The 18776-nt window shown below is 41.6% G+C and overlaps 1 protein-coding gene across 5 annotated transcripts in view; it reads left to right on the top strand.

The window, feature by feature from the left end:
* LMAN2L (lectin, mannose binding 2 like) overlaps positions 1 to 18776 on the top strand; it is a 32867-nt gene that overhangs the window by 4209 nt on the left and 9882 nt on the right. For all 5 annotated transcript variants that reach the window (XM_032255327.1, XM_032255325.1, XM_032255324.1 and 2 more), the window contains 2 exons: positions 1051 to 1168; positions 1961 to 2043. In XM_032255327.1, coding sequence (XP_032111218.1) covers positions 1159 to 1168; positions 1961 to 2043 — 93 coding nt within the window. In that variant the 5' untranslated portion in view covers positions 1051 to 1158. The remainder of the gene's footprint in view (positions 1 to 1050; positions 1169 to 1960; positions 2044 to 18776) is intronic.

Below are 18776 nucleotides of genomic sequence, written 5' to 3'. Positions count from 1 at the left end.
GAACTCGGCTGATCTGTCTGTTCTTCCTTCACTTCTTTCTTCGCAGTAGACTTTTAAATTTTTTATTATTATTATTATTATTATTATTATTATTTTGAGACAGAGTCTTGCTCTGTCGCCAGGCTGGAGTGCAGTGGCGCGATCTTGGTTCACTGCAACCTCCGCCTCCCGGGTTCAAGCGATTCCCCTGCCTCAGCCCCCTGAGTGGCTGGGACTACAGGTGTGAGCCACCACGCCTGGCTAGTTTTTTGTATTTTAGTAGAGATGGGGTTTCACCATGTTGGCCAGGATGGTCTCAATCTCCTGACCTTGTCTTCATAGTATACTTTTAACCAGAAGCATCCCTAAATGAAGTACCCACTCTGATTTTTTCTTGAAACTGTTCAACTATTTAAAACACTTAACCATCCACTTGCATCCTTCTCCAAGTGCATTTATGCTTCTTGGCCATGGACGGGAGGGTTTGAAGGGCTGTAACTTGCTCTTGTGAGAATTCTGGCTTACCCCTCAGCTTGGCAGAGGGCCAGGTCTAGCTAATTAGGGTTGTTTGTAATATCTGCTAATTATTCCTGGAAGCCTTTGCATAATACCTTAGCTTTTCTTATTCTATTATAATAAATTAGGCTTTGACCTTTCTTTAAATCCAGCTTTTCAGAGTCTTTCTGTCTGAGATGTGATCTTGAGTTATAAATGAGTATGAATTCAGCTATCTCCACTCTAAAAGCCGAGCTACTGTGCTGGGTGGATGTAGGATCACAGGAGTGGACTTTGGTATACTCCTGTCTTTTCCAGCTTTGGAGTTCTGTCCTGTTTCTGTTGGGAAATATTGATAATAATGGGGAGGTTTATTCATTTTCATATTAAATCTCTAAACAGTTCAATCCATTTAATTTTATGACATGAACACATAGCAAGTCTTAGATTTAGGTTTTAACCCTTAGCCTTATGTTACCTGCATTTGTGTTTTCCAAGCCTGTAGATTGCTGGTGTGGTCTTGAGGGGTTTTGCATTTCATGCTTCTCATTGATTCCAATGTCTTTCTCACTTTAGCCATGTTTCCTGAGAGACTGGGAGTTGCAGGTGCATTTCAAAATTCATGGACAAGGAAAGAAGAATCTGCATGGGGATGGCTTGGCAATCTGGTACACAAAGGATCGGATGCAGCCAGGTATTGGGACCCTGTGTTACTCTTTTTTGGGTGTGACAGCCTGCTTTTTCATGTGCCCTCTTTTTGAAAAGGTTCCTTCCCCACAGTGCCAGCTGTTTTCCTTCTCCCTTAATGTACATGGATGAACACTAGCCTATCTAGTCTCTAGAATGGGGTCTGAGTCCTTATAAGCAGCTGAATTTGACTCATCCTGGGGAAGTTGACTGCTTGTTAGTTCTTTCTGAGTCTCCTTGTGAAACTAACTGGCCTGTTGGCTGGATGAAAGCACAGGCTCTACTGAACATGACTGGGTGAGCTGATGTCTTCCAAGCATTTACAGTGAATGATCTCAGCACTGCTGAGTCAAGAGTTATCTATTTTTCTTGTTGTGTAGGAGCTATTTCTCCACATAGATGGCAGGCTCAACCTGATTTGACCTGATCTCTTTTGCAACAAGAAGTAGACCTAGGAAATTCAGTTCTCTCTTGGGGGCATAGGCTTTACCAAGTGTTTGTAAAGCAGAATACCGTAGGGGCGCCGTAGCAACCAGTTTGGATCAGGAAGCTGCCTGAGTGCTAAATAAGGTTGCAGTGGCCTTCTCTCTTTCCCTTGCCTCCAACAACATACAAATACAGATATTTACTGGGCACTTGTTACTTGAACTTTGCTGGGCACTTTTACATGTGTTTTCTCATCTTAAGAGAGGCTTGGGAGTCATTTGAATTTTACTTTTTCCTCCATCATAGTGATATGTTATTCCTTTATCAACTCTTAGCTTTATTTCATTGTTCATCATCTGTTCTCTCTCTCTAGGGCCTGTGTTTGGAAACATGGACAAATTTGTGGGGCTGGGAGTATTTGTAGACACCTACCCCAATGAGGAGAAGCAGCAAGAGGTAATGGCAAGTGTCAGAGCTTAGGTCAGCTGTACTGACATCACAGTTCTTTGTCTTGGAATGTTGTGCAAGAGGGAACAAAGCGGATAGAAAGTGAGGGGTTCTTCATCTATTGAACTTCAAAAGCTAATGTCCTTGTCAGTGTTTTTTTCTAGAGAGAACTGTTTATGAGTGCACAGTCCTTTGGGAATAGCTGTCTTGAACAGGGGCTTTTTCTTTAGTGTTAATCATGTTCTCTCTTGTGCCTGTTAGATAGCTGCTGAAATTGAGCATATTTGGTTGATTGGTGATTTTGCTGCTGGACTAGCACCAGAGCAAGCCAAATTTATGTAACTCAGCTTCCCCTGACTTTTAATCCATCAGTGCTGTGTTCTCTTCTGCAACTTGCACATGCTTTTCAGCATCTTTTCTTCCTCTTCTTAGACCTGAAGAACAGTTCCCCTCGCCCATAGAAAAAGCTATAATTGGCCGGGCGTGGTGGCTCACACCTGTAATCCCAGCACTTTGGGAGGCGGAGGCAGGTGGATTACCTGAGGTCAGCAGTTCAAGACCAGCTTTGCCAACATGGTGAAACCCCATCTCTACTAAATATATAAAAATTAGCCAGGCATGGTGGTGGGCGCCTGTAATCCCAGCTACTTGGGAGGCTAAGACAGGAGAATCACTTGAACCTGGGCAGCGGAGGTTGCAGTGAGCCGAGATCATGACATTGCACTCCAGCCTGGCAGCAGAGTGAGACTCTGTCTCAAAAGAAAAGGCTATAATTAGAAGGAAATTGATGAAAGCCCAGCATTTTGTTGGAACCTAATATCTAGCTGTTGGCAGGCCTTTTTGTTACTTGACCCTAAGGGTTTTTTAGTGCTTATATTGACAGTGGGTTTATACTCTCTCTGTGTCCTATGGCACTGCCATCAGATGGCAGGAAATTATGATAGGTCGTTGCTGGGTATCCTATAGCTAAGTAATACCTAGCGAGGAAGGCAGGATTAGAAATAGAGGCAAAGGTCACTTTATTTTTTTCCCCAACGGTTTATTATGAAAAATTTCAAATTTAAAAAACATTAGAAGGCCAGGCATGGTGGCTCACACCTGTAATCCAAGTACTTTGGGAGACCGAGGTGTGCGGATCACTTGAGGTTAGGAGTTACAGACCAGCCTGGCCAACATTGTGAAACCCTGTCTCTACTGAAAATACAAAAATTAGCTGGGTGTGGTGGCACACGCCTGTAATGCCAGCTACTTGGGAGGGTGAGGCGGAGGTTGCAGTGAGCTGATATGACACCACTGCACTCCAGCCTGAGCCACAGAGCAAGATGGTCACCAAAACAAACAAACAACAAAAAAAATTAGAATAGAGAATGATCATTGTGTTTGTGATGCTCAGATTCAACAGTTAACATTTCCCACAAAGCTCACTTTAGAGAAGGTGGAACGTGAGACCTCAGTTATGAGAATAACCTTTTGTTGTGGATCAGTTACAGTTGCTTCTCTGTTTTCCTTCTGGGCTGTTCTTCATTCCACATACATTAACCACTTTCTAGGTGCCAGGCCCTGGGAATTAGTGAGCATGATAACATGGTCCTTGTACTCAGTAGCACTGAGAATGCTGATGGGGAACTCTGGGGCACTATGGGAGGACATAGCAGGAGCTTCTGACCTGAAGTGGGGCGGTGGTGGTGATGGTGGTGGGGAAGGCTTCTTCCAGGAAGTGTCATTTAGGTTGAGGTCTGCAGAGTGAGGAACCAGTGTTCCATGCCGAGGGAAAAGCATGTGTGAGATCCTAAGGTTTAGAGAGGGGATAATGAGTGTGTGGAAATAAAGTAGAATCAGAGACAGATGAGGCTAGGATGAAAAGCAGCGCCAGTAGTCTTGTCATGTTGCACAGTTCCTGGGGCTGCTGTTCACCTTGTATTCTATGGTGTTAACACTGTAGTCTTGGCATGTTAGCAAGCCCCTGAGACTGAGAAGTGTCTGCTTGGGTGGTTGGTGGCTGGACTGTTTAGATCAGAGCCACAGCAGGCTGAATGTATGTGACTCATGCTCACCATACACCACTTGGAGCCAAGTTCTGAAGGATTGTGATCCTGATGAGGAGCCTGGACTTGATTCTGAAGGGTTAGGTGCATTAAAGGATTTCACTGAGGAGAGGATCATGATCGGATTTATAGTCATGCTGGGGAAATAGTGGTAGTTAGAAATGCATCTGAATAAGAGTTGTAAGCTTTAGGGCTTGACAAGAGTTTTAAACTTGTCTCTCTGAATCTTCCAGAAACAAATTGTTCAAACTCTGTTAGCTTCCATTTCACCATCAGATAGTAGTAATTCTGATTTGAGAAAGTAGAAATTCTGATTTGGGTTGATTTTGTAAGGATTTTGTAGATGTTAATAAAAAATTTTATTTTAGATGGTAAAGATTGAGACATCTTTTCTGGCTAGCTATTGTTATTCTCACTTCCAAGTGTACATTGTAATTCCCAGGACAATTTTTTTTTTTTTTAAATATAGAGATGGGGTTTCACCATGTTGGCCAGGCTGGTCTTGAACTCCTGACCTTGTGATTCACCCATCTCAGCCTCCCAAAGTGCTGGGATTACAGGTGTGAGCCACTGCACCCAGCCCCCAGGACAACTTTTTAAAATATTGACATCCAATCCCGACCCCAGATACTCTGATTTAGTTCCTCTAAAGTACAGTATAGGCAGCCTTACTTTTTTAAAGCTCTCCAGGGGATTCACATGTATAGCTGAGGTTGAGAATCCCCCTGGACTAACATGGGTTCCTTGTTTCCTTGTAAACCTAAATTTAAGGCCGGGTGCGGTAGCTCATGCCTGTATAATCCTAGCACTTTGGGAGGTGGAGGTGGGTGGATCACAAGGTCAGGAGTTCAAGACCAGCCTGGCCAACATAGTGAAACCCTGTCTCTATTGAAAATATAAAAATTAGCCAGACGTGGTGGCGGGTACCTGTAGGCCCAGCTACTCTGGGGGCTGAAGTGGGAGAATTGCTTGAACCTGGGAGGCAGAGGTTGTAATGAGCCGAGACCACGCCATTGCACTCCAGCCTGGGTGACAGAGCGAGACTCTGTGTCAAAAAAAACAAAAAACAAACAACAACAAAAACCTAAATTTAAAAAACTAATAAGGCCGGGCACAGTGACTCATGCCTGTAATCCTACCGCTTTGAGAGGCTGAGGCAGGAGGATCACTTGAGCCCAGGAGTTCAAGAACAGCCTAGGCAATATAGTGAAACCCTGCCTCTGTTAAAAAAAAAAAAATGAAAAGAAGAACTAATAAAATCAGTTCCTGTTTATTAGATGGCTGCTGTATGCCAGGTATGTTGCAAAATATTGTCTTAATCCTTATCAAATCTCCTTATAGTCTGTATTTTTCCCATTTTACTAGTGAGTAAACAGAGGCTTAGAGGTTAAGTGTCTGGCTCAAGGTAATAGCCATTATAAAGTGAAGTGCAGGTCCACCAGATCCAGAAGCTATGCTTTTGTCTATTATGTTCTACCATCTCCCATCCATTTTTTTTTTTCTGTCAGGTTGACTTCTTTCTTGAGAATGGAGACATTTGGCTGGGCGTGGTGGCTCATGCCTGTAATCCAAGCAGTTTGGAGGCCAAGGTGGGCGGATCACCTGAGGTCGGGAGTTCAAGACCAGCCTGACCAACATGATGAAACCCTGTCTTTATTTAAAAAAAAAAAAAAAAAAGAGAGAGAGAGAAGGGAGATTTTTTTTTTTTTTTTTGAGATGGAGTTTCATTCTTGTTACCCAGGCTGGAGTGCAATGGCGCGATCTCGGCTCACCCCAACCTCCGTCTCCTGGGTTCAAGCAATTCTCCTGCCTCAGCCTCCCGAGTAGCTGGGACTACAGGCGTGCGCCACCATGCCCAGCTAATTTTTGTATTTTTAGTAGAGACGGGGTTTCACCATGTTGACCAGGATGGTCTCGATCTCTTGACCTCGTGATCCACCCGCCTCGGCCTCCCAAAGTGCTGGGATTACAAGCGTGAGCCACCGCGCCTGGCCGGAGACATTTGTTATTATTATTTTGTTTTATTTATTTATTTTTTTTGAGATGGAGTCTTGTTCTGTCTCCCAGGCTGGAGTGCAGTGGTGCAATCTCAGCTCACTGCAACCTCTGGCTCCTGGGTTCAAGTGATTCTCCTGCCTCAGCCTCTGGAGTAGCTGGGATTACAGGCACATGCTACCACATCTGGCTAATTTTCGAATTTTTAGTAGAGACAGGGTTTCACCACATTGACCAGGCTAGTCTCAAACTCCTGACCTCAAGTAATCTGCCTTAGCCTCCCAAAGTGCTAGGATTACAGGTGTGAGCCACCGTGCCTGGCCTGTTGATATTATGTTTATATGCTGTCCTATGCAATTTTACTTCTTAGAGCTTATATTTCATCCAGTGAGTATAGAAAGTATCTTCCTTTCTGCATTTCAACACCCTAGAACTGTCTAAGAGGGTAAAATCAAATGTGTTTGTCAGTGGCATGGTCTACTTTGATATACATAAAGGTGCCAGGCATTGTTCTAAGCACTTTCACATATGTTATTTACTTATCCTAACAACCTTTTAGGGTAGATGATAGTATTATCTCTATTTTATGGGTAAGAAACTGAAGTGCATATAGAAAGATTACAGAACTTATTAGTGTCACACATGTAGTGGGTCTGACTCCAGAGACTCCAGTCTGATTATTATTGCTTTATTATTTTGAGCTCATAAAAAGAGGGTGACAAATACTGTACCTTTTGAGAACTTACGAACGACCATGGTATATGTGCAGAAGATGTCCTAGACAAAGAAGACAAGGAGCAGGCAGGAGGTTGTGTGGTACAATTCATGAAATTCCTCGAGATAGTGGTGAAAACGTTTTTCTGGTTTCATGTTTCCTTGTCACCAGAGTCAACATGACCCTATTGCTCAACCTCTTACCACATTTGTTCATGAGGAAATATTGGGAAAATCATAGCACCCAGTAATGCAGATGAGAAGGGGGTGAGATAATTCAGTATATAATTAGAGTTTAGGCTTGGCACTCTGAAATCAGGAGGGATTATTCAAAGATACACATCTTCAGTGTTCCCATCAGCAGTATAGCAATTGTAGTTTACATGGGTAAACTGAGAGCATCAATACTGGGGAATACAAGGTACCACTCATGCCACAGGGAGGTTGCCAGATCATAATGGAAAATCTGGATAGATCTATAACAAGTAAAGAGATTGAATTAGTAATAAAAATGACCCATAGAGAAAATGACTCATCAGGCTTAGATGGTTTCACTCGTGAATTTTACCAAACATATAAAGTAGGATTAATACCAATTTTTTTCAAACCCTTATATAAAATATAAGAGGTGGGAACACTAACTCATTCTGTGAAGCCAGTATTATCCTGATACCAAAGCCAGACAAAGACATCACAGGAGAACTATAGACCATTATGTCTAATGAATACAGACAAAAAAATCCTCGGTGGAAAACTAGTGAACTAGATCTAGCAGCAGATAAAAAGGATTATATACCATGAACAAGTAAGTGTTTGTATTCCAGGAATTCAAGTTTGGTTTTTCTGTTTGTTTTTTGAGATGGGATCTCACTCTATCACTCAGGCTCGAGTGCAGTAGTGTGATCACTGCTCACTGCAACCTTCACCTCCTAGGCTCAGTCCTCCCACCTCAGCCTCCCTCCCAGTGGCTGGGACCACAGGCATGTGCCACCACACCTGGCTAAATTTTGCATTTTTTGTAGAGACAGGGTTTCTCCATGTTGTCCGGACTGGTCTCAAACTTCTATGCTCAGGTGATTCGCCTGCCTTGGCCTCTCAAAGTGCTGGGATACAGGCATGAGCCATCACATCAGGCCCCTCAAATGTGGTTTAACAGCTGAAAATTAATATAATATACCATACTCATATACTAAAGGACAAAAAACATAATAATCTCAATAGAGAAAAAGTGACAAAATTTTATACCTCTTGATAATTAAAACACTCAACAAATTAAGAATAGAATTTCCTCAACCCGATAAAGGGCATCTGTGGAAAAACTCACACCTAATGTGTGTGTGTTTGTATGTGTGTATGTGTGTGTGTCACACACACATTTATTTTTTATTTTTATTTTTTTGAGATAGAGTCTCGTTCTGTTGCCTGAGCTGGAGTGCAGTGGCACGATCTCGGCTCACTGCAACCTTTACCTCCCAGGTTCAAGCAATTCTCCTGCCTCAGCCTCCCAAGTAGCTGAGATTACAGATGTGCTCCACTACACCTGGCTAATTTTTATGTTTTTAGTGGAGACGGGGTTTCACAATGTTGACCAGGCTAGTCTTGAACTTCTGACCTCAAGTGATCCACCCGCCTCAGCCTCCCAAATTGCTGGTATTACAGCACGTTGAGCCACTATGCCCCACCTTTTTATTTTTTTGAGACAGAGTCTCACTCTCATCCAGACTGGAGTGCAGTGGCATGATCTCTGCACACTATAACCTCTGCCTGCTGGGTTTAAGCAATTTTCCTGCCTCAGCTTCCTGAGTAGCTGGGATTATAGGCGCCTGCCACCATGCCTAGCTAATTTTTGTATTTTTAGTAGTAATGGGATTTTGCCATGTTGGCCAGACTGGTCTTGAACTCCTGACCTCAGGTGATCTGCCCATCTCGGCCTCCCAAAGTGTTGGGATTACAGGTGTGAGCCACCGCGCCTGGCTAGAAAAACCCACAGCTAACATATTTAATGGTAAAAAACTGAATTATTTCCTTCTAAGATGAGGAATAAGACAAGAATATTCACTCTTATCACTTCGGTTTAACATCGTACTGGATGATCTAGCCAGGGCAAGTAGACATGAAAATGAAATAAAAGACATCCAGATTGGAAAGGAAGTAAAACTATTTCTATTTGCAGATGACAGAATATGGAAAATCCTAAGGAAGCCACACACACACAAAAACCCATTAAAACTACTAAATGTTAGCAAGGTTGCAGGATACAAGATCAGTATACAAAAATCAGGTGTATTTCTCTTTTTTTTTTTTTTTTTTTTGAGACAGTCTCACTCTGTTGCCCAGGCTGGAGTGCAGTGGCATGATCTCAGCTCACTGCGACATCTGCCTCCCGGGTTCAAGTGATTCTTCTGCCTCAGCCTCCTGAGTAGCTGGGATTACAGGCGTGCGTCACCATTCCTGGCTCATTTTTGTATTTTTGGTAGAGATAGGGTTTCACCATATTGGTCAGGCTGGTCTCAAACTCCAGACCTCTTGATCCACCTGCCTCCGCCTCCCAAAGTGCTGGGATTATAAGTGTGAGCCACCGTGCCCAGCAAATAAGGTTTATTTCTATATATTTGCAGTGAACAATTTGAAAATGAAATGAGAAAATAACTCTGTTTGCACTAATATCAAAAAGAATAAAATACTTAGAGGTAAATTTAACAGAAAAACTTTGACAACTGCAAAATATTGTTGGAGCCAGGTGTGGTAACTCACACCTGTAATCCCAGCACTTATGGGAGGGCTGAAGTGGGAGAATCGCCTTAGGACAGGCGTTTGAGATGAGCTTGGGCAACATAGCAAGAACTTGTCTCTACAAAAAATAAAATTAGCCTAGTGTGCTGGGTGATGCATGCTACCCAGGAAGCTGAGGGGGAGGTTCGCTTAAGTTCAAGAGGTTGAGGATTGAGGCTGCGGTGAGCCATGATCACACCACCGCACTACAGCCTCAGTGACAGAGCAAGACCCTGTGTCAAAAATGAAATAAAGTAAAAAAAAATTATTGGAATAAATTAAAGAAGATCCATGTAAATGGAAAGATGTCCCATGGCATGGGTTGGAAGACTTAGTATTGTAAAGATGGCAGTACTCCCCAGTTTGCTCTATGCAGTCCCTACCTCTCAAAAACTTAGCTGGCTTCTTTACAAAAATTGACAAGCTGATCTTAAAATCCATATGGAAATTCGAGGGACTCAGAATAACCAAATTAATCTTGGCAAAGAAGACTGAAGTTGTAGTACTTACACTTTCTGATTTCAAAACTTACTACAAAGCTACAGTAATAAAGACAGTGTGCCACTAGCATCCGGATAGACATATGGATGAGTGGAATAGAATTGAGAGTCTAGAAATAAACTGTCACATTTAATCAATTAATTTTCAACAAGAGTGCCAAGATAATTCACTGGGGGAAAGAATCATCTTTTCAACAACTATTTTCAGCAACTTATTTTCCACTTGCAAAATAATGAAGTTATCCCCTATTTCACACCACACAGAAAATTTAACTCGAAATGGATGAGAGATCTAAATGTAAAAGTTAAAACTATAGAACTTTTGGCCAGGCACGGTGGCTCACACCTGTAATCCCAGCATTTTGGGAGGCCACGGTGGATGGATCATGAGGTCAAGAGATCAAGACCATCCTGGCCAACATGGTGAAACCCTGTCTCTACTAAAAATACAAAAATTAGCTGGGCGTGGTGGCACACGCCTGTAGTCCCAGCTACTCAGGAGGCTGAGGCAGGAGAATTGCTTGAACCCGGGAGGCAGAGGTTGCAGTGAGCCGAGATCCCACCACTGCACTCCAGCCTGGCGCCTGGCAGCAGAACAAGACTCTGTCTAAAAAAAAAAAAACTATAAAACTTTGAGAAAAATAATATAGAATTGATTCTTCTTAACTTTGGATCAGGCAGTTGTTAGATGTGACCCCAAAAGCAAAAGCAACCAAAGAAAAGGATAAATTCGACTTCATCAAGATTGAAACCTTATATGTTTCATAGGACATCATTAAGGAAGTAAAAATAACCCACAGAATGGGAAAATATATATGCAAATCATATCTTATTAGGGATTTGTTTGAAACATAAAGAACTATTACAAATCAATAATAAGACAACCAAATTAGAAAATGGGCAAAAGATCTTAATACGTATTTCCCCAAAAGAGATAATACAAATGGCCAAGAAATGTAGAAAGAGGCTCAGCATCATCAGCCATCAGGGAAATGCAAATCAAAACCATAAGACACTATTTTATACCTGCTAGAATGGCTAAAATAAAAAAGACAGTGACAGATGTTTGCAAGGATATGAAGTAATTGGAACCCTCTACACTGCTGGTGGAAATGTAAAATGGTGCAGTTGCTTTGGAAAAGTTTCACATTTCTTCAAATAACTAAACATAGACTTTATATGATCTAGCAATTCATATAATTGCTTTTCACACTCATAGGTATGTACTTAAGGGAAATGAAAACATCTACACAGAAGCTTTTTTTTTTTTTTTTGAGATGGAGTGTTACTCTGTTGCCCGGACTGAAGTGCACTGGCATGATCTCAGCTCACTACAACCTCTACCTTCCAAGTTCAAGTGATTCTCCTGCTTCAGCCTCCCAAGCAGCTGGGATTACAGGTGCATGCCAGCACGCCTGGCTAATTTTTATATTTTTAGTAGGTATGGGGTTTCGCCATGTTGGCCAGGCTGGTCTCGAACTCCTGACCTCAAATGATCCGCCCGCCTTGGCCTCCCGAAGCGCTTGGATTACAGGCACGAGCCACTGCACCTGGCCTACACAAAAACTTTTATATGAATGTCCATAGCAGCATTGTTCGTAACAGCCAAGAAATGGATACAACTTAAAATGTCCATCAACTGATTATAGCAGGGGTCCCCAACCCCCAGGCAATGGACTGATACTGGTCCAAGGTCTGTTAGGAACTGGGTTGCACAGCAGGAGGTGAGTGGTGGGTGAGCAAGTGAAGAATCATCTGTATTTACAGCTGTTCCGCATCGCTCTCATTACTGCCTGAACTCTGCCTCTTCTCAGATCAGTGGTGGGACTAGATTGTCATAGAAGTTCAAACCCTATTGTGAACTGAGCATGTCAAGGATCTGGGTTTCTCCTTATGAGAATCTAATGCCTGATGATCCGTCACTGTCTCCCATCACCCCCACATGGGACTGTCTAGTTGCAGAAAAACAACTTCAGGGTTTCCACTGATTCTACATTACGGTGAGTTGTATAATTATCTCATTATATATTATAATGTAATAATAATAGAAACAAAATACACAATAAATATTATGTACTTCAATCATCCCAAAACCATTCCTCCCTACTCCTGGTTCATGGAAAAATTGTCTTCCACAAAACCAGTCCCTGATGCCTAAAAGGTTGAGGACCACTAGAATAGAGAATAAACAAAATGTGATATATTCATACAATGGAATTATCAGCATTGAAAATAATTAAGTATCACTGGGTGTGGTGGCTCATGCCTATAATGCCAACACTTTGGGAGGCTGAGATGGGTGGATTGCCTGAGCCTAGGAGTTTTAGACCAGCTTGGGCAACATAGGGAGACCCTATCTTTACAAAAAAAATTAAAAAAAATTAGCTGGGCATGGTGGCACATGCCTGTGGTGCTACTTGGCAGGCCAAGGCAGGAGGATTGCTTGAGTCAGCGAGGTCAAGGTTGTAGTGAGCTATGATTGCCACTGCAGTGTAACCTGAGTGACAGAGCAAGACTTTCAAAAGGAGAAAAAAAAAAAAAAAAAGTGGAAGTGATTGGAGTAATTGCAGGCACAGTGGCTTATACTTGTAATTCCAGCACTTTAGGAGACCATGGTGGGTGGATCACTTGAGCCCAAGACTTTGAGGTTGCAATGAGCCTTGATCAAACCACTGTACTCCAAGCCTGGGAGGCAAGAACCCATCTCAAAAAAAATAAATAAATAAAATAAAATTAAGTATTGGTATATGCTCCTACATGGATGACCCTTGAAAACATTATGCTAAGTGAAACCAGTCACAAAAGACCCACATGTTGTATGATCCCATGCATATGAAATGTCAGGAACAGGCAAATCTGTAGAGACATTAGTGGTTTTCTAGGGCTAGAGTGATGTGGGGTGGTTATGAGCAGAGTGACTACTAGTAGGCATGGGGTTTCTTTATCAGGTGATGAAAATGTTTTAAAATTGGTTGTAGTAATCATCATAACTTTGAATATACTAAAAGCCATTAAATTATATACTTTAAGTGAATTTTGTGGTCTGTGAATTATATCTCAGTATTGTAGTTATTTTTTTCTTTTAAAAATTTTTTAAAATTTTATTTTGCTTATTTATTTATTTATTTTTTTGGTGCTGTGATTCGGATTGTAGTTATTTTTTTAATGTTGATTAAAAGATGACCTGCGGCTAGGCATAGTACCCCATGCCTATAATCCCAGCACTTTGGGAGGCCAAGGCAGGAAGATGACTTGAGTCCAAGAATTTGAAATCAGCCTATGCAACATAGCAAGTCCCTGTCTTTACAAAAAAATCTAAAAAGAGATAAAAATAACCTGATTATCTTTTCTTGTCACTATCAAGTCATCAGCTGATGATCATCACTTTCTCACATGAACCCAGATATTGGTGAAAGGTTTGTAGGCAACTCAGTAGCAATCTTGGAGCTACAATGTGTTTTCGTTGAAATCAGAGTGTAATGAACGAAAAGAGGCCTTCCTGAATGAGAGCACAGAGTGCAGCCATTGCAATCTTGGCCTTCATTCTTTTCTGTGATATGTTTGGGCCTCACTCCTGGGGAGGCAGAAACAGCTAGAGAGTGGGGAGAACAGCCTTCTGGCCTTCCTAGATTTAGCCAACTTGGGATTCGTGTTTGAGGTACTTGCCATGGTTTTTTTTTTTTTTTGATGTGGTGATTGGTTTTGCCTCCTTTGAACTGGAAGAAAATTAACAATACCATGCCATTCAGTTAAAAAAACATTTTCTCAAGTCTTTTTTTTTTTCCTTTTGAGACAGTCTTGCACTATTGCCCAAGATGGAGTTAAGTGGCACAATGATAGCTCACTGCAGCCTGGCTTAAGCAGTCTTGCCTCAGCCTCCTGACTAGCTGGGACTATAGGTATACCATCATACCTGGTTAATTTTTATTTTTTTTTTGGCTGGGTACAGTGGCCAACGCCTATAATTCCAGCACTTTGGGAGGCTGCAGTGGGTGGATTACTTGAGGTCAGGAGTTCAAGACCAGCCTGGCCAACATGGTGAAACCCAGTCTCTACTAAGAATACAAAAATTAGCTGGCCGTGGTGGCACACGCCGGTAATCCCAGCTACTTGGGAAGCTGAGGCAAGAGAATCGTTTGAATCCAGGAGGTGGAGGTTGCAGTGAGTTGAGATTGTGCCACTGCATTCCAGCATGGGTGACAGAGTGAGACTTGGTCTCAAAAAAAAGAAAAAAAAATATTTTTTTTGTAGCAATGGTGTCTTGCTATGTTGCCAAAGCTGGTCTCGAACTCCTGGACTCAAGTGACCTCCTGCTTTGGCCTCCCAAAATGCTGGGTTTACAGGCGTGAACCACCACGCTCGGCCCCCCTCAAGTTTTTATCTTGATGAAGACACTGATCCCAATATGGTCTCTTTACTTTTGGCAGAGAGAATTTTACATATGTTTCTTTTCTGAGACAGTGAAAGAGGGAGAGAGGAAGAAAGTAAGGGCCAGTGCTCCAGAGGATGCTTATCCCTAGGTTAATTCTTTACTTTTCTTTGGATTTTGACCCTTTTGAGACTCTGATTAAAGTGTTGGACCCACGGAAAGAGGCACGTACATATAGGAATTGACATGATTTTGGGAGATGTGAAGATCCCTTCTCTATAGAATTGATGGCTCTTCTCATTAACAAAAAGTATTGACCTACTGTCAGAATGATGGTCAGCAGTGAAATTAACAAATACATAATGGGCTGGCTGTCTTCTAAAATTTGGTACTTGTAATCTGGGTGGGTAGGTTATAAAGGTCAGTGGTTAGGGCACACCTCTAATTTAGTCTCCTGATTTTGGAGTACTCTTTTTTGAAGTTCTCAAATTACTTGATTTGAGTTTGCTCTAGTAGGGTCACAACTAAGATAAATGAGATTAAAATTATTCCATGAGTTTCTTTTTTCTTTTTTTTTAATTTAATTTAATTTTATTTTATTTAAAGACAGGGTTTCACCATGTTGGTCAGGCTGGTCTTGAACTCCCGACCTCAGGTAATCCATCCACCTTGGCCTCCAAAGTGCTTGGATACAGGCGTGAGCCACCATGCCCGGCCTGTGAGTTTCTTAAGAGATTGTGATGATATTCAGGTATATGAAGATCTTCTAGGCCTGGAAGTGCCACTTTTTTGTGTCCTCCAGTTGAGAAGCTGTGAGTCCTAGGACAGAGTTCCTAGTATAGCTTAATGGGAGTCTGAGGGCTTACCGAGCAAGGGCCTTCTCAGGCTGCTTAGAAATGTGCAAAGAACCTCACTGATCTTCTTTTCACTTTAAATAGGGTGGATATTGTCTCCTCATTATCCAGATTTCTGTATAAAAGGCTGGATGAAGATGACTGTAGGACTAGCAGCTTACACAGCTTTGAAAGTGAAAAGTGACAGGTCTACCTGTGAAAGTGACAGTGCGTTCTGCTAGTGGTCCTAGGTAGGATGAAATGGAGGGGTAGTGGGAGTGCTTCACATCTAGTAGCATTTAGTAGAAGGCATTTATTAATTATTTTTATATACATTACAGAAAAATCAGAAAATGCCGAAAAAACAAAAGTGTACAAACATTTTTTTAAAATCAAAGGCATTGCATCTTGTTGTAAATATTTTTAAAACCTTTTAAAATTTTTGAAAATATACAGATATATAGAAAAACAGAGAAAAAAAGAAAAATTGAGAGTATGGTAAATACTAGATTCAGATTAATCTTTATTTGATAATAATTTCATACTTACAATTAAGTTATAAGAATACAACAGATCTAGTTGGCTCTTTGGGGGGAAAAAGTACAACAGAGAATTTTGGAATGTTTTTCACCCAGATTTCCAAAAATGTTAATGTTTTACTACATTTGCTTTGTCCTTTTTTTTATATTTAACTTTTTTTTTTTTTTGAGACAGGTTTTGTTCTGTCACCCAGGCAGCTGGAGTGTAGTGGCACAATCACAACTCACTGTAGCCTCAACCTCCCAGGCTCAATAGATAGCCTCCCAAGTAGCTGGGACTACAGGTGCATGCCACCAAGCCCAACTAATTTTTTGTAGAGACGGGGCTTTGCCATGTTGCCCAGACTGGTCTCAAACTCCTGGGGTCAAACAGTCCTCCAGCCTCCGTCTCCAAAAGTGCTGGGATTACAGGTGTGAGCCACCATACCCAGCCATTCTTTTCTTTAATCTCTTTGTGTGTGTGTGTGTGTGTCTGCGTATGTGTGTCTTGCATGTCTGTTTGTGCTTGTGTCCTTTTTTCTTGCTGTCATGATGCCTCCTTAATCCTAAATACTTGTGTGTGTGTGTGTGTGTGTGTGTGTGTGTGTGTGTGTGTGTGTTTAAAAAAAATTCTTTTATGTAGCCATAGCACAGTGATCAAAATCAGGAGGTTAACATTTATTTATTTATTTATTTATTTATTTATTTAGATGGAGTCCCACTGTTGCCCAGGCTGGAGTGCAGTGGTTCAATCTCAGCTCACTGTAATCTCTGTCTCCCAGGTTCAAGTGATTCTCCTACCTCAGCCTCCCGGGTTCAAGTGATTCTCCTACCTCAGCCTCCTGAGTGGCTGGAATTATATGCGTGCACCACCATGCCTGGCTAATTTTTTTGTATTTTTAGTAGAGACGGGGTTTTGCCATGTTGGCCAGGCTGGTCTCGGACTTTTGACCTCAGGTGATATGCCTACCTTGGCCTCCCAAAGTGGTGTGAGCTACCTTGCCTGGGCCAAAATCAGGAAGTTAACATTTATAACAATACCATTATCTAATCTGCACACCTTATTCATATTTCACCAATTGTCTTGATATGTCCTTCATAATGAAAGAAACTATGTTGTATTCAGTTGTTACATCTCTCCTCTCCTTTAATCTGGAACTATTCTGCAGTGTTCTCTTTGTGCTTCAGAGTACATACTGTTTAGACTTGATTTTTAAAAAACAGTACATATGAAACATTTTTCCATATTGAGAGATATTGAAAGCAGTGTATCCCAGTGATTGAGTCAGGGATCTGGAGCCAAACTACTTGGTTTCAAATCCTGATTTTATTGCTTAATGCCTATGTTATTCTGGACAAGTTTTTTTAACCTGTGAAATGAGGGGTACTGATACTACCTCATAGGATTGTGAAAATTAAATAAATGCAAATGTGCTCATCACTGAGCTCAGTACCTGGCACAGACTGAGTGCTCAGTAAACGCTAGCTATTATTCACACCATTCAGTGGATTCCTAAGGGACATTTTGCAAACATTTTAGTTCTGTTCTGTCTTCTTCTCCCCTCCCACCCTTCTTTTCTTCATATCTGGTTTCCAGAAAGCATACGGTCAGCTTACTAGACTATGGTATGGTTTGAGATGGAAAACACTGCTGTTAAAGAGTGGTTCCCATTTGCTAGTGTATTGTTTGGTAACAGAGTTTTCACTGGTGCAAAAATCATAATAGTGAAGTTGTTTTTCATAAGTGCTAAATGTATTCAGTTGTTTCGTTATGAAATTACATGGTTCTCATCTTTTAGTGTTAAAGTATTTCATAAAATGATGTTTTTTATTGATTATTGTTCTGTCATTATTGTATTTTAATATTTTTAGTAGGCAGTAAAAAGAAAACAAATATAATACTCTCCAAAATGTTTTTGGAAATATTAATGGTTTATGGCAGCCAGTGGTCTGGGAATTCATGCTTTAAAAGATCTGTGTTTTCTGGCCGGGCATGGTGGCTCACGCCTGTAATTCCAGCACTTTGGGAAGCCGAGGTGGGTGGATCACCTGAGGTCAGGAGTTTGAAACCACTCTGACCAACAAGGTGAAACCTCGTCTCTATTAAAAAAATAAAATAAAAAAAAAAAAATCTGTGTTTGACTTTGTGCTTATATATATATGAGTCCCTGTGAATGATACTTGTATCTAGAAATATATTAGTCACTGACTGAATGTTATTGACTGCCTCCTGAATGCCAGACATTGTACTAAATGCTTTGCATATCTCATTTCATCTTCATAATGAACCCTGTGAGCTTTGTATTGTTCTCCCTGTTTACAGTGAATAAATGGAATCTCAAAGAGGTGATATCATCCACCCAAGGTTACGCAGCTCTGAGTGACATAACTGCAGTTAGAACTCAGGTCTTCCTGGCTGGCTGCGGTGGCTCATGCCTGTAATTCCAGCACTTTGGGAGGCCGAGGTGGGCAGATCACCTGAGGTTGGGAGTTAGAGACCAACCTGGCCAACATGGAGAAACCTCGTCTCTAACTAAAGATATAAAATTAGCTGGGTATGGTGGGACATGCCTGTAATCCCAGCTGCTTGGGAGGCTGAGGCAGGAGAATTGCTTGAACCTGGGAGGTGGAGGTTGCGGTGAGCCGAGATTGTGCCACTGTACTCCTGGCAACAAGAGCAAGACTCCATCTCAAAACAAAAAGAATTCAGGTCTCTCTAATTACAGAGGCCATTTGGAATTTTAGCCTCCAATCCATAAATCCACAAGCTAATGGATGTCTTTTCCATGAAGATATGCTGAAGGTACAGTTATCCTGTAGAGGTCTTCAAAAACTTTTTAAAAAGTAGTCTGTAGCACAAAAAGTTGGAAACAGGCTGGGCGCCGTGGATCACACCTGTAATCCCAGCACTTTGGGAGGCCAAGGCAGGTGGATCACACAGTCAAGAGATCAACACCAGCCTGGCTAACATGGTGAAATCCCGTCTCTACCAAAAA

The sequence above is a fragment of the Sapajus apella genome, unplaced genomic scaffold (assembly GCF_009761245.1).
Source record: "Sapajus apella isolate SASKATOON/1434 unplaced genomic scaffold, GSC_monkey_1.0 scaffold89, whole genome shotgun sequence".
In the NCBI taxonomy this organism is placed as follows: Eukaryota; Metazoa; Chordata; class Mammalia; order Primates; family Cebidae; genus Sapajus; species Sapajus apella.
This window is presented reverse-complemented; position numbering and strand designations above follow the sequence as displayed.